This window comes from Arachis ipaensis, chromosome B7 (genome assembly GCF_059453495.1).
Source record: "Arachis ipaensis isolate K30076 ecotype BB chromosome B7, ASM5945349v1, whole genome shotgun sequence".
In the NCBI taxonomy this organism is placed as follows: domain Eukaryota; kingdom Viridiplantae; phylum Streptophyta; class Magnoliopsida; order Fabales; family Fabaceae; genus Arachis; species Arachis ipaensis.
In genome coordinates, this window is record NC_142442.1 from 77,501,444 (window position 1) to 77,518,710 (window position 17,267).

General features: G+C 23.5%; 1 protein-coding gene across 1 annotated transcript; it reads right to left on the reverse strand.

Annotated features, from left to right (window-relative positions):
• Positions 1-12,518: 12,518 nt before the first annotated feature.
• LOC107607197 (uncharacterized) lies at positions 12,519-16,649 on the reverse strand. The gene is made up of 3 exons (XM_021107816.1): positions 15,862-16,649; positions 12,826-12,910; positions 12,519-12,677 (listed from the first exon to the last, which is right to left on the reverse strand). Exons 1-3 carry the CDS (start codon positions 16,647-16,649, stop codon positions 12,519-12,521), a joined length of 1,032 nt encoding a protein of 343 aa, XP_020963475.1.
• Positions 16,650-17,267: the final 618 nt, after the last annotated feature.

The window sequence follows — 17,267 nt, forward strand, 5'->3', positions numbered from 1 at the left end:
ATTTGATTAGGATAAATATTTTGTCATTTAATATTTTATTTGATTCATTAAATTACATTAATCATAACTTCAAGTATTTAATTTAATCAGAGTAAATATCAAATTATTTTAAATTTTGTTTGATTCATTAAACCAAATTAATTATAACTAATTTATTATTTAATATGATCGAGATAAATATTAAATTATTTAATAAATAACATATAAAGCAATAAAATAAATGAACTCAATTAATTCAAATTATTATCTTATTATTTTATATATCCCTTTTCTCCCTCTCTATTTTGTACTTCAAGTAAAATATTTGTAATTTGTAATTTTTATTTTTTTATCTTAATTTTACTAATATTTTTCTATGATTTTATTTTATATTAATTTTTTATTTATTTTGATTAATAATTCTTAAGGATATTATTATTTTATTTAAAGATAATTTAAATTTTTTGTAATATTTTTATAAAAGTTGATTAATAGGTTCTTTTTTAAAATATTTTTTTGAAATTTTTTTAATAAGATCGTATTTTGATTTTTCTCTTTCATCCTTTGTATTAATTAATTATATTAATCTTCTATTGCAATACAATTTTTATCTACTCCACACATTATCTTTTCTATCTTCTTTTACTTTTTTTAATTGCTCTTTTTACTTTATTTTTAATTGTTTATTTCACTTTTACTTCTCATATATAGATTTATTATAATTCATCACAGGTTCTTTTTGAATTTAAGTGTTTTTTTAGGTTATATTTTGCCATTGATGCTTTTATTTTGTTTAGTGTATTTTTTTAGTCTGTGTTTAATATAATAATCTGTAAATATCTATTCTATTATATAAAAATTAAATTTCTGCACTTAATGATAAAACTGTCATAACATGTTTCTGATGGTATTTTTCGGTTTATTTCTTTTAACTCATTAAATTTATTTTATTATAATAAATTAATTATATCAACTAATTGATTTAGTTAATTTTTTAAATATCATACAATTTATTATAATTTCAATCAATCAATTAATTGTAATTCAAATTGAATGATTATTTTGTTACGAAATTATTATTTTCTAATCTATTTATGGATAATACATATATTAATTATAATCATAAATTAAGCTATTTTACATTAAATAACTTATATAATGGTCATCTCATTTATTATCATAAATGCTGAATTAAATAAGTCATTATTACTTTTGATTTAGAATTAAATGAGAATAAAACCACAAATACTATTTTATTTGATCTTTCGGGTTTAATGGATGTGACACTCAAATATAAGTAGTGGCTTCCGGATTTTGGTCTCCAACACATCAAAGCCATCTCCGTAACTCTTTTTCCATAAAAGGAATTTCGATTCAACTCTATCAGGGATACAGAAGGTTTTCAAAGAACAAATGAATGGTCTGAATTTGCACGAATTCTAAATGTTCGAACTTACAACGTTGTTTCAGTTTGTTGTCGTTACGAAAATGACTCTAATCTATACGTGTCTAAGGACTAGAATAAATTAAATATTATTTAAGTAATTTATTTCTAATATTGGTATTTGATTAAATTAGTTTTAGAGAAATTCAAATTGTTGACTCAATTCATATATTTCGACTATTTTTTTCGAATATATTATTTTTATATTTTTTAATATAAAATTTCTTTTTTTTTTATTTTTAAGTTTATTTTCTATCTCATTTTATATTTTAGATTTGTAATGTAATTATTAAGAAAAATGTATTTAAAAAAAAGAAAAAAATATTAAAACATCACTATTTAAAAAAAAGAAAGATACGTGAAAAAAAAAGGAAAACGAAAAATTAAAACATCACTATTAGAAAAAAACTGTTAATATGCGTATGAATGGAGTCGAAATTGAGGAATATATATAGATATAAAAATAAAAAATTATTGCACGATTGTAGAATAAAAAATAATCATCTATAACAATATATAATGCCAAAACATGGAGGTTTGGTGTCCAATTTTCTATTTCCTGTTTTAACCCTACTAACATAATTCAAAAATATTATACAGTTACTTATTTTACTAACAGTTACAAAAACTCACGCGTAACTTCTATTCAATTCTTTACTCCCACGATCTCTCTTTTTTTTTTGGTCTGATTCTTCTTTATCTTATAAACTCTTCTCTGTACCGCACAATTATTTAAATGAGTTTTTTTTGACATCTTAAACTAGGTAAAGACGATGTCAAAAAATTTATTTTCGTGGCCATATATGAAATAAAAAAATAATTAGAAGCCAACAAGTGTTTAATCAGTAGTGATAAATAGTTTTTTTTGTATAGATCTTATTATATTCAGAGGTATTCATTTAAATTATGTTTTGTTTAATTCTATATTGGTCTTTATTTGTATAGTGTTGTTTTAAGTATATCTGTGAGTACTGTACTCTGATGGTCTGTCCAGTAGTTTAGCCTCATTTTAATTATTCTATTAGAATTTTTTTTTAATCATAAAAAATATATCTTTTTTATTTTTTTTATAATTTCATCTATTTTACTGGTTTTTTTTTTACCTCCTAGTCCTAATACACTTTGTTATATTTCTCTTGCTGCCATTATTTTTTTACCTTCAACGCTATCGATTTCATCACATCCATCGTTACAAATTTTATTTAGTTTTATTGCAGTTATTATGTTCACGTATAACTTCTACCTATATTTTTTTTGTCTTTAATTTACTTATCTAATTAATATTTTCATGGCTCTTTTACTTTTTTTTTTAATTTGTTCCAATATTTCACGTACAAAAGATAGTGTTCTATCTTTTTCTCTTACCAAGGAAGAACTAATTTTTTTCATATTATATGTATTTTTTTTAAATATGTTTGTATCTATCAATGATGAATTGAAAAAGTCTAATATTTTGTTAAATTTAAGGATTTTTAAATTACTTCATATGTGATAATATTATTTTTTTAATTTTTAAATTATTAATTATACAGAGTATTATATTTAAAATTTGAGTACATGAATATTTATTTTTAAATTAAACTAAAATAAATGAATTATATTACAAAAATATAATTTATTTTGACTTCTATAATATCATTTGTTTGGCATATGGCACTGGTTATTTGATTAACATATAAAAGATGTAACATATAAATAGTGATAATTAATTACGGTGGGGTGAAGAGACAGTGGAAGGAGAAGAAAAAATGAGAAAGAACAAAGTAATATGATAACAGCGATTAGACAATGATAGGTATGTGTATAGAGAAAGAATAGTGTTTGATATAGTAAGGGGATATAATAAAAATTATAAGTTAATAATTTAGAAAAATAATAAAATTAAAAATATTTAAAAAATTAAATATAAAATTAAATGCTTTATGTCTTACTTTTTTTAACGAAACTTCAACAACTCATAAAAGTTAACGGAATAGATGGTTATAAATCAAAGTGATAGACAAAATTAAAATTTGCAATAATAATACTTGGTGATAATTAATTACGGACGGTCGGGTGAAGAGAATATGGAAGGAAAAAGAAAAAATGAGAAAAGAGAACAAGGTAATATAATAATAATAATAATAACGGCGATGAGACAATGACATACAGATATGTGTATAGAAAATAATAGCAAGAGAAAGAATAGTGTTTGATATAGTAAGGAATATAATAAAAATATAAATTAATAATTTTAAAAAAATAATAAAATTAAAGATAATTAAAAAATTAAATATAAAATTAAAAAAAATAAAATATTTTTAACAATTGAAATTATGCATGAAGATAGAGAGTGTTTTGAATATAAATTTTTATCTCGGCTTCAAATTAAATACGAATTAAAAATAAATAATTAAACTTAATAACGTTTATAAATAGTTAATTTGTAAATAATGTTTCTAAATTTTTATTTTGATTTTATTACACATCATTTTTAATTGAATAATCTTAAAGGGTTTATATATTTATTTTTATGGTCAATAAATCTGACAGTTTTCTAAGGCTAAAGAAGTTATTGATAAGAAGATGTATGATGAAAATACACAATTTTTATAATCTCTTATTTTATTTATTAATTATTCTTATATTTTGATATTTAAAATGAAAAAAATAAGCATTCTCATTTATTCTATTTTTCACTATTTATAAAAAAATAAAGAACTCTTCGTATTTAGATTTATATTTTGGCCTACCATTTAAAAAAGATGAAGACAAATATGAATATCCATGATATTTAAGTAAAAATTATCTTTTGTAAATAACTAACATGTATTTTGATTTATATATACTTTTTTGAATCAAAATAATGTTATTGTCATTATTTTTTGAATAATATTTTAGTTTATAATAATTTTAATTTTAATAAAATATAATATAAATAAAGTAACATCAACATTAAAATAAAAAAATACTTATCTAATAAATTTAAAAAATGAATAATATATTAACAAAAAGATAATATTAATTTCTTAAAAACAATAGAAAAGCGGCTGTGCCTGTTGAGCCGCTAGTATATATAAAACAAAATAATTATAACAAAAAAATAATTAATATATGTGATTTAGATGTTTTTAATAACCGGTAACATAGAGTTTAATAAAGTATAATTCACATATTTTTTTATTTATGTATATGTATAGAATTATTTATGTATATGTATATGTATATATATTAAAAAAAACTACCGTAATATATATATATATATAAGATATAGAGAGAGAGAGAATTATTTAACAAAATCAATATATAAGGTTATGGAAAGTTCTATCTAAATTTGACAAGAATAAGACGACTTACATAAAAATGGTTCTCATGGATAGTAAAGTAAGTTGATTATTTTCCATGATTCTTTCAAGTGATGTTAGGTCCATTTTATAAATATTTTTTGTTCATATATTTTAATCTATAACAATATATAATGCGAAAACCTCAAGTTTGGTGTCCAATTTTCTTTCCTATTTTAACCCTGCTAAGTATCAACATAATCCAAAACTAACTTTACAGTTATGCATTTCACTAACAGTTACAAAAAAATTCACATGTAACTTCTTTCTCAATCCTCCACTTAAATAATCTATTTTTTTCCATTTCTTTAATTTTCTTTACTTCTCTTACTCAACTCTAACATTTTTACCTTTTGAATAACTCTTTAGACAACTTCCTAAAATAGACAATGACTATGATAAATGTTGGTTTTAGAAGCATGTACGCAAAGAACAAAAGAATAATTTATGATGGAGAAAGTGTTCAATTATCATCAATAGTAGTGATAAGTAATTTTTGGTAAATTTTATTATATTTTGTGATATTCATTTAAATTATATTTTATTTAGTTTTATCTTAGTTTTAGTTTGTACCGTTTTATTCTGAGTACAATGTACTTTGTAGCTTCACTCTAATTATTTTATTAGAGCTTTTGTTGTAGTTTCTTAAAAAAATTTATCATTTTTGTATTTCTTTTGATGTTTTTCTTCTCCTTTCTTTAACATTCTTAGTTGAATTGCCTCCATCCTACTCCTTTGCCTTCCTCCACTGCGGTTATAAATTTTTTTTTTTCAATTTACTTACTCAATCTATATTTTTAATCCATTTTTTATTTTTTATTTTTAATTTGTTACCAATTTTTCACGTAGACAAATAGCGTTATGTCTTTTTCTCTCATTAATTTGATTTGACAAAAAAAATAGTATCTTAACATTTTATATGTACATTTTATTTATTTTTTTTGACATGTCTGTATTTAACTATCTGTCAATGATGGGATGAAAAAATGTTATAAATATTTTTTAATATTTTTTTTAAATTACTTTTAATGGGATAATTTTTTTTATTTTCTAAAATACTTGATTACTTAGAATATTATATTTAAAATTTGAGTATATAAATATTTTTAAATTAAACTAAAATAAATAAATTATATTACAAAAAAAATTATTAATTTTACCTTTTATAATATTATTTGTTTGGCATATTGGCTTAGTTATTTAATTGGTATATAATGCATGCAAGAAAATCACACCTATCAAGTGTTTCTTAAAATATTCGTATACTAATTTTCTAAATAATTAATTATTTAGAGTATTGGATTTGATATTTAATTACATAAAGTATTGTATTTGTCATACACAAGACACAAAAAATATGCACATATCAATGATAAAGTGAACAAACTCCATATAACATTAAAATGGATAAGATAAGAACTTTGTTAATTAATTTTGATTTTTTAATTTATTAGTTTTTTATATATCTTTTATTTTTTAGATTATTTTATTTTATTAGGTATTTTAATTTATTTTATTATATTTTTTTATTTTAAAAATTTTAGAGTCTAAAGAACTCCTATTCAAACGATTCAAACCAGATGATTAAAAAGTGATTTAAGAGAATAGATTTGAATTTGGGTAATTTAGCATTTATTAATGAATAACTACTAGAAGAGAAAAATTATTGCATAAATAACAGAAATAAGTTGATAATATATAGGCTAATTTAGAAAACCAAAAGAAAGTAAAAAAATAACAAAAATTAACTTTAATTTTGAAGATAAATAAAAAGATGTGACATTTTATACATTAGATAATTTAAATGATACTTATTATATAGGAAGTTAAAAATATTTTTATCTAAAAAAAATTTCATAACAAACATGAGTTTGGAGAGGGAGATATAAAATTTTCTAACTAATTACAAAATTTTTCTATTTATCTTTATATAGCGTTTCACTTTAAGTAAATTTTTTTTAGCGATAATATTCAAATGATAAATTAATCTCACTTTTATAATACGATGACATTATTTCAAAACATACAAAATAAAATAATAAAGTACAGTTTAATTAATGTGCATATAATAAAATAAACATAAAATTTATATAGTAGTAGTCAAATACAATAACAATGATTACTTTTTGTCCAATGTACTATATTAAACTGCGACTTTAATTTATAATTATTAATTAAAAAACTTACAATGATGTATTTTTATTTTTTTATTATTTAGTTAAAAATAATATATTTTGATATTATTTTTTAGAATTATTAACATCAAATTTTGTTAATATATCAAAAATTTTGAGTGTTTTTTGTCTTAAATTTTTCTTAATCGAACAAAATAAGACAACTAACAAAATAAGAAAAAAATTATAATTTTTATACATTCAGATATTCAAAAGACACAAAAAATTCTTTTAGCAAAACTTAAACAACTTATAAAATTTAACAAAATAGTTAGTTATAAATAAAAGTGATAGACAAAATTAAAAGTTGTGATAATGATATTTAGTGATAATTAATAACCATCGAGTGAAGAGAAGGTGGAAGGAGAAGAAGACAAGAAAGGAGAACAATGCAATATCATAGTGGCGTTGAGACAATAATAAAAATATAAATTAGTAATTTAAAAAACTAAAATTAAAGATAATTTTAAAAAATGAATAATAAATTTTAAAAAATATTTTTTATCAATTATAATTATGCATAAAAATAAAGAATACTTTAAATATAATTTTTTATCTCTAATTCAAATTAAATACTATTAAAAATAAATAAATAAACATAATAACATTTATAAATATTTATTTTATAAATAATATTTTTAAATCTTTATTTTGATTTTTATTTTCACATAATAACAACATAATGAAATTTTTAATATTTTATTTTATTAAATTTATAATTTTAAAATAAAAACATAAAAATTAATTTCTTAAAAATAATAGAAAAGCGGCTGAACAGGCACGATAGTGTCTGTTGAGCCGCTAGTATTTTTAATAACCGATAACATAGAGTTTAATAAAATATAATTCATATATTTTTTTATTTATGTATACTAGCGGCTCAACAGGCACTCAGCCGCTTTTCTATTGTTTTTAAGAAATTAATTTTATTTTTTTGTTAATATATCATTCACTCTTCAAATTTATTAGATAAGTATTTTTTTATTTTAATGTTGATGTGGCTTTATTTATATTATATTTATTAAAATTAAAATTACTATAAACAAAATATAATTAAAAAATAATAATAACATTATTATTATTTAAAAAGAGTATATTATGATTTAAAAAGAGTATATATAAACCAAAATACAAGTTAGTTATTTACAGAAGATAATTTTTACTTAAATGTCATGGATACTCATATTTGTCTTCCTCTCTTTTAAATGGTAGGCCAAAATATGAATCTAAATACGAAGAGGTCTTCATTTTTTCATAAATAATGAAAAAATAGAATAAATGAGAATGCTTATTTTTTTCGTTTTAAAATATCAAAATATAAGAATAATTAATAAATAAAATAGGAGAGTATAAAAATTGTGTATATGAAAAAAATCTTTCGTAATTCATCATATATCTTCTTATCAATAACTTCTTTAGTTTTAAAAAAGGGCCAGATTTACTGACCATAAAAATAAATATATAAACCCTTTAAAATTATTCAATTAAAAATTATGTGTAACAAAATTAAAATAAAAATTTAAAAATATTATTTATAAATTAACTATTTTTAAACGTTATTAAGTTTAATTATTTATTTTTAATTAGTATTTAATTTGAAGTCAAAATAAAAATTTATATTCAAAACACTCTCTATCTTCATGCATAATTTCAATTGTTAAAAAATATTTTATTTTTTTATTTTATATTTAATTTTTTAAATTTTCTTTAATTTTATTATTTTTTTAAAATTATTAATTTATATTTTTATTATATCCCTTACTATATTAAACACTATTCTTTCTTGCTATTATTTTCTATATGATAAATACAATACTTTACATAATTAAATATCAAATCTAGTACTCTAAATAATTAATTATATAGAAAATTAGTATACTAATAGTTTAAGAAACACTTGATAGGTATGATTTTCTTGCATGCATTATATACCAATTAAATAACTAAGCCAATATGTCAAATAAATAATATTGTAAAAGACAAAATTAATAAACTTTTTTGTAATATAATTTATTTATTTTAGTTTAATTTAAAAATATTTATATACTCAAATTTTAAATACAATATTCTAAGTAATCAAGTATTTTAGAAAATTAAAAAAAATTATCCCATTAAAAGCAATTTAAAAAGAAAAATGTTTAAAAAATATTTATAAAATTTTTTCATCCCATCATTGACAGATAGTTAAATACAAACATGTCAAAAACATAAATAAAATGTACATGTAAAATGTAAAGAAACTATTTTTTTGTCAAATCAAATTAATGAGAGAAAAAGACATAACGCTATTTATCTACGTGAAAAATTGGTAACAAATTAAAAAAATAAAAAATAGATTAAAAATATAGATTGAGTAAGTATATTGAAAAAAAATTTTGTAACCGCAGTGGAGGAAGACAAAGGAGGAGGATGAAGACAATTCAATTGAAAATGTTAGAGAAACGAGAAGAAAAACATCAAAAGAAATACAAAAATGATAATTTTTTTCTCCTGTCTCGTTTTTTCCTTCTCTTTCCATTTTCTCTTCACCCGACCGTCCGTAATTAATTTTCTCTTGCAACTTTTAATCTTGTCTATCACTTTGATTTATAACTATCTATTCTGTTGAAGTTTCGCTAATAAAAAGTAAGACATAAAGCATTTAAATTTTTTATCCAAATCATCAAATTAACTTTTAGAATGTATAAAATTTATAAATTTAAATTAAATAAGATATTAAACAAATTTATTATGTTGTTATTATGCATAAAAAAATTAAAATAAAAATTTAGAAACATTATTTACAAATTAACTATTTATAAATGTTATTAAGTTTAATTATTTATTTTTAATAGTATTTAATTTGAAGTCGAAATAAAAACTTATATTCAAAGGACTCTTTATCTTCATGTATAATTTCAATTGATAAAAAATATTTTATTTTTCTTTTTTAATTTTATATTTAATTTTTTAAATTTTCTTTAATTTCATTATTTTTCAAAATTATTAATTTATAACTTTTATTATATCCCCTTACTGTATCAAACATTATTCTTTCTCTTGTTATTATTATACTCTATACACATACCTGTCATTGTCTAGTCGCCATTATTATATTATTTTGTTCTTTCTAGTTTTTTCTTCTCCTTCCACCTTCTCTTCACCTACCGTAATTAATTATCACTAAGTATTTATATGTTACATCTTTTATACGTTAATCAAATAACCAGTGACATATGCCAAACAAATGATATTATAGAAATTAAAATAAATTATATTTTTGTAATATAATTCATTTATTTTAGTTTAATTTAAAAATAAATATTCATGTACTCAAATTTTAAATATAATATTTTGTATAATTAATAATTTAAAAATTTAAAAAATAATATTATCCCATATGAAGTAATTTAAAAAAAATTAATTTAACAAAATATTAGACTTTTTTAATTCATCATTGATAGGACAGACATATTTAAAAAAATAAAGAATACATCTGAGATGAAAAAAATAGTTCTTCCTTGGTAAGAGAAAAAGATAGAACACTACTTTTGTACATGAAATATTGGAGACAAATTAAAAAGGTAAAAGAATGATAAAAATATTAATTGGGTAAGTAAATTAAAGAGAAAAAAATATAGGTGAAAGTTATACGTGAATGTAGTAACTGCAGTAAAACTAAATGAAATTTGTAACAATGGATGTGATGAAATCGATGGTGTTAAAGGTAAAAAAATAATAGTAGCAAGAAAAATATTAGAAAGTGTATTAAGAGGTCAAAAAAGAAATAGTAAAATAGATGAAATTATAAAAAAATAAAAAAATATATTTTTTTATGATTACAAACAAAATTCTAATAGAATAATTAGAGTGAGGCTAAATTATTGAACATACTCAAAACAACACTATACAAAATACAAACAAAGACTAACATAAAATTAAACAAAATATAATTTAAATGAATACCTCAGAATATAATAAGGTTTATAAAAAAACTATTTATCACTGCTCGTTAAACACTTGTTAGTTTCTAATTATTATTTTTTTCATTTCATATATGGCCACAAAAAAATAAAAAAAAATAAAAAAAGAGAGATTGTGGCAGTAAAGAATTGAATAGAAGTTATGCGTGAATTTTTGTAACTGTTAGTGAAATATGATAGAAAAATAAGTAACTGTAAAATATTTTTGAATTATGTTAGTAGGGTTAAAATAGGAAGTAGAAAATTGGACACCAAACTCCATGTTTTGGCATTATATATTGTTATAGATGTATAGAATTATTTATTTATGTTTTATTATTTAACAAAATTAATATTTAAGGTTATGGAAAGTTCTATCCAAATTTGACAAGAATAAGACGATTTACATAGAAATGGTTCTTATGGATAGCAAAGTAAGTTGATTATTTTCTATGATTCTTTCAAGTGATGTTAGGTCCATTTTATAAATATTTTTTGTTTATATATTTTAATATTTTTAATAACCGATAACATAGAGTTTAATAAAATATAATTCATATATTTTTTTATTTATGTATATGTATATATACTAAGAAAAACTACCATAATATATATAGAATTATTTAACAAAATTAATATATAAGGTTATGGAAAGTCTCATCCAAATTTGACAAGAACAAGACGACTTACATAGAAATGGTTCTCATGGATGATAAGGTAAGTTGATTATTTTTCATTACTCTTTCAAGTGATACTAGGTACAATTTATAAATATTTTTGGTTCATATTTTAAGTTTATTTGATAAGTAAACCTTTGCACGCGAACAAAGACAGTGTGATTTTATAGATTTATAAGTGCTAATAGATTTTATATTTAATTTGTTTTATAATTTGATAATAACTAATATATTTATTGGTGGATTTAACTATTACTATATTATTTATGATCACATTTAGTATATATGTCTGATTTATTGAAAAAAGTAGATTATTAAAACCGATTAATAACTAATTTAGAATTAATCCAATTAACACTAAATTAAAAAAAAACAATACATTACTTTTTTATTAATCAAATTATTATAATTCAAATTAATTTTTAAAAAAATAATTTAAAATTATAATTTCAATCTTATCACGTGCATGGCACGGGTAATTATACTTGTAAGTAATAAAAAACGGACATAAAATTTAAGTTTTTTGTTATTTAGTACAAAAATAAATATAATAAAATAAATCACTGTTCTCATACATAATGACATAAAATTTAACATTATCCTTCTCTAGAGCCATCTATTTTTTTAGTTTTTATCCTTATTTTTGTACTTTATTTTAATTTTATTAAACCCAAAAGTACTAATGTCATTTAATTTTAATTTTTAACTTTTATCATAAATGAAAATATGTGACTTTGTATGCATTAGATAATAAAAAAAATACTCATAATAAAAAAAAGTTAAATTTACTCATTCTATATATTTATAGGAGTGTAGATGATTCACATAAGAGTTATGAGATTTTTTTTTTTGAATTTTATTTTTAAATTAGTATTCACTTTTGAGTGTAATAATTATGAATTAATATATGATGGTAACTAACTGCGATTCAAGAGAATATAGAAAGAGAATAAAAAACAAAGGAAGAAAGAGAGAACAAGCTAATATAAGAATGGTGGTGAGGAATCCACCATGCCAGATCTTTCTTTTGTTTTGTTTTCTGCCGTACCAATAACATATTCCAAGCCGTTATAGACAACACCCACATTGCTTGGTGCATCTTCACGTTGCAGGTTTTGTTCACTTATTGGTAGAAGTATCTAAAAGATTAGAGATATAATCGACAACTTGCATAATGAGGCAACACAATAGAAAATTTTACAAAACAAAGGTAGTAGCAGTTTATAAAAATAAAGCAATTAATGTCAAATATATAAGGTAACACCATGTAAAAATTTGGCAGAGAACCTTTCCACGCTGCTGTTTTCTCTGAGCTTGTTCATTTCCATTAGAATCAAGCTCAGGACTTGTAAAATCCAGAAGATCTGACACACTGCATTAAAAGAGTCACAGTTTTTTGGTGTCCTGAATACAACAATCAACAGAAATTCTTCATGGCATAGGCATCTAAACCATTTTGAAGAGGAGAGTCATTGTAACCTACTTCAAAGCGAGCTCGTATTGTTGCATATGATAGTAAAAGACAGAAAGGTCCCATAGCTTTTCATCGTGTCAGGATGATCAAGCCCAAGCTCCCTCTCATTTATATCAACCGCCTTTTGCTGATATATTGTGGCCTAAATAAGCAAAACTCGAACAAGTTCATTAGCAACAATAATGATGGATAGACTCTACTTTCTACACTACATGAGAAGCAAATATAACAGAATCTTCACATGATTACCATAACTTGCTTGGTAAAGAACCACATCTAAAAGATTATAGGCATTTGGAGTAATTCGATGATAGGTACATCAAACAGCCATCATCTTCACCAATGCCTGCAATTAAATAGACAAGAGTGTATAGAAAATAACAGATCATGCTTAAGACAGATAACAAACAAGATGATAACAGTTAAACCACAAGATGATAACCCAAAATAATGCTTTAAACTGCAAGTTCCAACATTAATTTGAGATGACTTAAAGCATAGCTGGTGCAAGAGAGGTAAATTTATTAAGCATAAGATGATGATAGTCAAACCACATTATTAGGTCATGATTAATAAAATTTATACAAGGCATAAATAGGTGGGAAGATAATTCATGGCAGCAATAATGCCAGGAATATTTTTCTGAACACAAATAAAAAAAAAAGCAAAAAATATATATAGGAATGGCATTAAGCAAAAGAAGAACTCATGGCAAGATGTTGGGAACAAACTGTGCCATTCCTCTAAACTCAAACTACACATACAAGTTTTAAATCAAGGATCAAATTGGCACATTTTCCTACTTTTCATCAACTGCATTTCACAAAGCTGCTGGAGGATTTGGAGGACTCAATATCTAGCACAGATCTGTCATCCCAATCCCTTATCCAAACCCTACTGGTGATTTCACTTTGCTCATTGGTGATTGGTTCAAGACCAACCACAAGGTAATTAACCAACCAGGATTATTACACTTTGTTCCATTCTTGATGAATCATAAAGAAATTGAATGTTAGTCCTCTTGATTGTAGACATTAAGGCAGACTTTGGATTAAAGCAAGAATTGACAAAATTAACAACATCGAATATAAAATCACAGAAATTAAAGTAAATCACATTAATTACAGAAATCACTACAGTACTATAATAATTAAAAGAAATCACAGAGGGGGAGTTACCGGAAGAGAGAGGCTGACGACGGTGACGAAGTACGAGAAAGACGGCGACACTCTCTGGAATGAGGAAGACGGCGACGCTCTCTGACGCGGCGACGTTCTCCTCGGCTAGGTGAGGCGCGCGACGAATGCTGCGGTGACCTTGGCAGGGCGCCGTGCAGAAAAAGAAGGAAGAGGATGGAGAAAGAAGCTGTCGAAGAAAATCGGGAGCCGAGTGTGAAGGAGAAGAGACAAAGAAGAGACTATGGCATAATGGCAGTGAGTCTGAGATTCGAAGATTGGGTGAGAAATCTAGGAACATTTTGATATTTTTTTAGTACGGTTTAAATTTATTTATTTATTTATTTATTTATTTATTTTTGGTATGAATGATTAACTAGGTTCATGAAATAGATAAATAATTAAATGTGTTTTTGTTTTTGTTTTTTAAATTATTTAAATTTTGACACGGTAAGATTAAATTATTTGATTAATTTAAAAGTGTAATTTGTTGTCTAACATAAAAAAGGTATTTAAGTCTTTTAAAAAATTAAATAAAAAATATTTTTTATTTTATTAAATTATAAGGATGTTTTAGTAAAATTAGTGATATAATATATATTTTCTTTTAAAATTAGATGTTGATGTGGAAAATAATTTCACATAGTTTATTGTTACTAGTATTAAACCCGTGCGATGTACAGGTTTATATTTAAATTTGACATGTTAAATTAAAAATAATATTTTATAATTATAAAATTTTTTAATTTAGTATAACACGATCATTGTCATTATATAATAAACGTACTGAATATGCTATTTTATCTTTATTCAAAGTAAAAAGCATATAGAAGAGTTTAAAGTTTATAATATTCTTGAACCATAAGGAGGGAGACATGAAAAAAATAAGAACATATATAACTGTAATAATAGCACGTCAATTTTATAGATAAATTTGTTATATCTATAGTAAATATTTATACAAATGTGTAAATCATAACATGCTATTAAAATGAAAATAATATTATTCTTACCTAGATATTATTAAAAACTTCTTTGAACACGACATTTGTTATTGATGACTTTGGATTGCCGTCTTCGTCTAGAATTAAAACCCTGAGGCCACTGCGACTCTTAACTCTTGACAAAGCAACATAAAGTTGTCCGTGGGTGAACACTAATTTTGGTAAGTAAAGTCTTACATGTGATAATGATTGACCCTGACTCTTGCTAATGGTCATTGCAAAGCATACTGTTAATGGAAATTGTCTCCGTTGAAACTTAAATGGCAACCCTGAATTTGAAGGGATCAAGTTCATTTTTTGAATATACACTTTATCTCCAATATTTCTACCGGTCACTACCGTCGCTCCAATTACGTTGCTGCCAAGTTCGTTAAATATTAATCTTGTCCCGTTGCATAAACCTGAAGTCTGGTCTATGTTTTGCAGTAGCATTACATCGACTCCTGATTTCAAAGTCAACTTGTGATTGGGTAGTCCCGAACATTTGATGTCATTTAGGAACTCTGGTGTGAACCACTCTTATTGTACATCTTCATTCTCATCAGCTTGACATGTTGTGTCAGAACTCAAATACTCCTTTTTCATACCTGAAAAGATTGTCAAGACAAAATCGTTTACCTTCTCGACACTCTCAAGCGTGGGTACAAGAATTGCCCTACTCTAAAAATACCTATAATCTGACATGTTTTGCAACAAATTTGGATATGCAAAGTCTACTAAATGAAATAGAGGGTCATCAGTAGTTGTAATCAATAGATCATCTGAAATTTCAATTTCTGATTCATCGCCAACAACAGAACCAATATTTCCATTTCCAACATCAAGTATCCAATTAGAAAATCTCTTCATTTCACCTTCATCTTGATCTGAAGAAGACATTAGAAGCCTCATGTTCGTATGCAGTTTTAGAACCTTACAAAACGACCACAGATGGGATGAGTTAATAGCTGATGTCAATATATCGTGTCTACTCCCTTTCGGAATCACCAGAAATATCTGTCTGAAATCACCTCCTAGAACAACAACATTACCACCAAATGGTTGATGTGTCTTATGTTGATCAGTAACTGACATAAGATCCCTGAGCGTCCGATCAAGTGCTTCAAAGCACATTTTATTGAGCATTGGAGCTTTATCCCAAATTATTAAGCTACTTTGGATGAGCAGCTCAGCCTTCAAACTGCCATGCTTGATATTGCAAGTAGATTCATCAGTAATTGTAATGGGTATTGAAAATCTAGAATGAGTCGTTCTGCCACCAAATAGGAGTAAAGACGCAATTCCACTGGATGCGACATTTAAAACAATCTTTCCTCTAGACCGAATAGCAGAAGAATGTCCATTCCAAATAAATGTCTTACCACACCCACCATGCCCATAAAGGAAGTAAAAACTACCAAAGTCTGTAATAACATCATTGAGTATCTCATCGAATACTAACCTTTGCTCATGAGTCATCTTTTGTTCTGTATATAAGTTTGTATGAGTCAACTCATTTGTGTCATATGCTAACTCCTCTTCTATTAGCTTATTCTGAAAAAGGCTCATCAGACATCTCAGGATATGGTATTGATTGATAGTCTCTTAAAGATCTCACATTGCTGTTGAGTATCTTCTCAATCTCAATAAGGCAGAGGTTTTTCAATTCGTCATCAGTCATCTTTAGTCGTAGCAAAAACACAAGGTGGTCTTATGAAATATTTAATAAGTAATTCCAAAACAAAACTACTAATATTATTAATAAAAATAAAAATAATAAGAGAATACAATCTTGATATAAAAAAAAAGACATAGTAAAATACCTTGATTTTTCAAAACTTTTCTCCTCTCATATAGTATTCCATCAGCTAATAATGTCCAAATTGTATTTCAAACATGCTCTGGGTTGCTAATACTATTAGATATCAGTAGTATCGCAAATAATTTTCTCAATTGATGACCAGATGCAAGTTCAGCTACCTCATTAATAGCTGTAATGAATTTCCTATCATCGCACAGTAGTCCCATGAAATAGCAAGCATCTTGGAAGCTAGAATATGTAATTCCATTAACTGTCCTAATAGACTCATATGTTGT

Coding starts and splice junctions, on each gene's coding strand:
- LOC107607197 (XM_021107816.1), bottom strand. CDS start 16,649: ATGACTCATGAGCAAAGGTTAGTATTCGATGAGATACTCAATGATGTT. Junction 12,911..15,861: donor CAAAACATGTCAGATTATAG/GTATTTTTAGAG, acceptor CTTTTAATGCAG/TGTGTCAGATCTTCTGGATT. Junction 12,678..12,825: donor GAAAACAGCAGCGTGGAAAG/GTTCTCTGCCAA, acceptor CTAATCTTTTAG/ATACTTCTACCAATAAGTGA.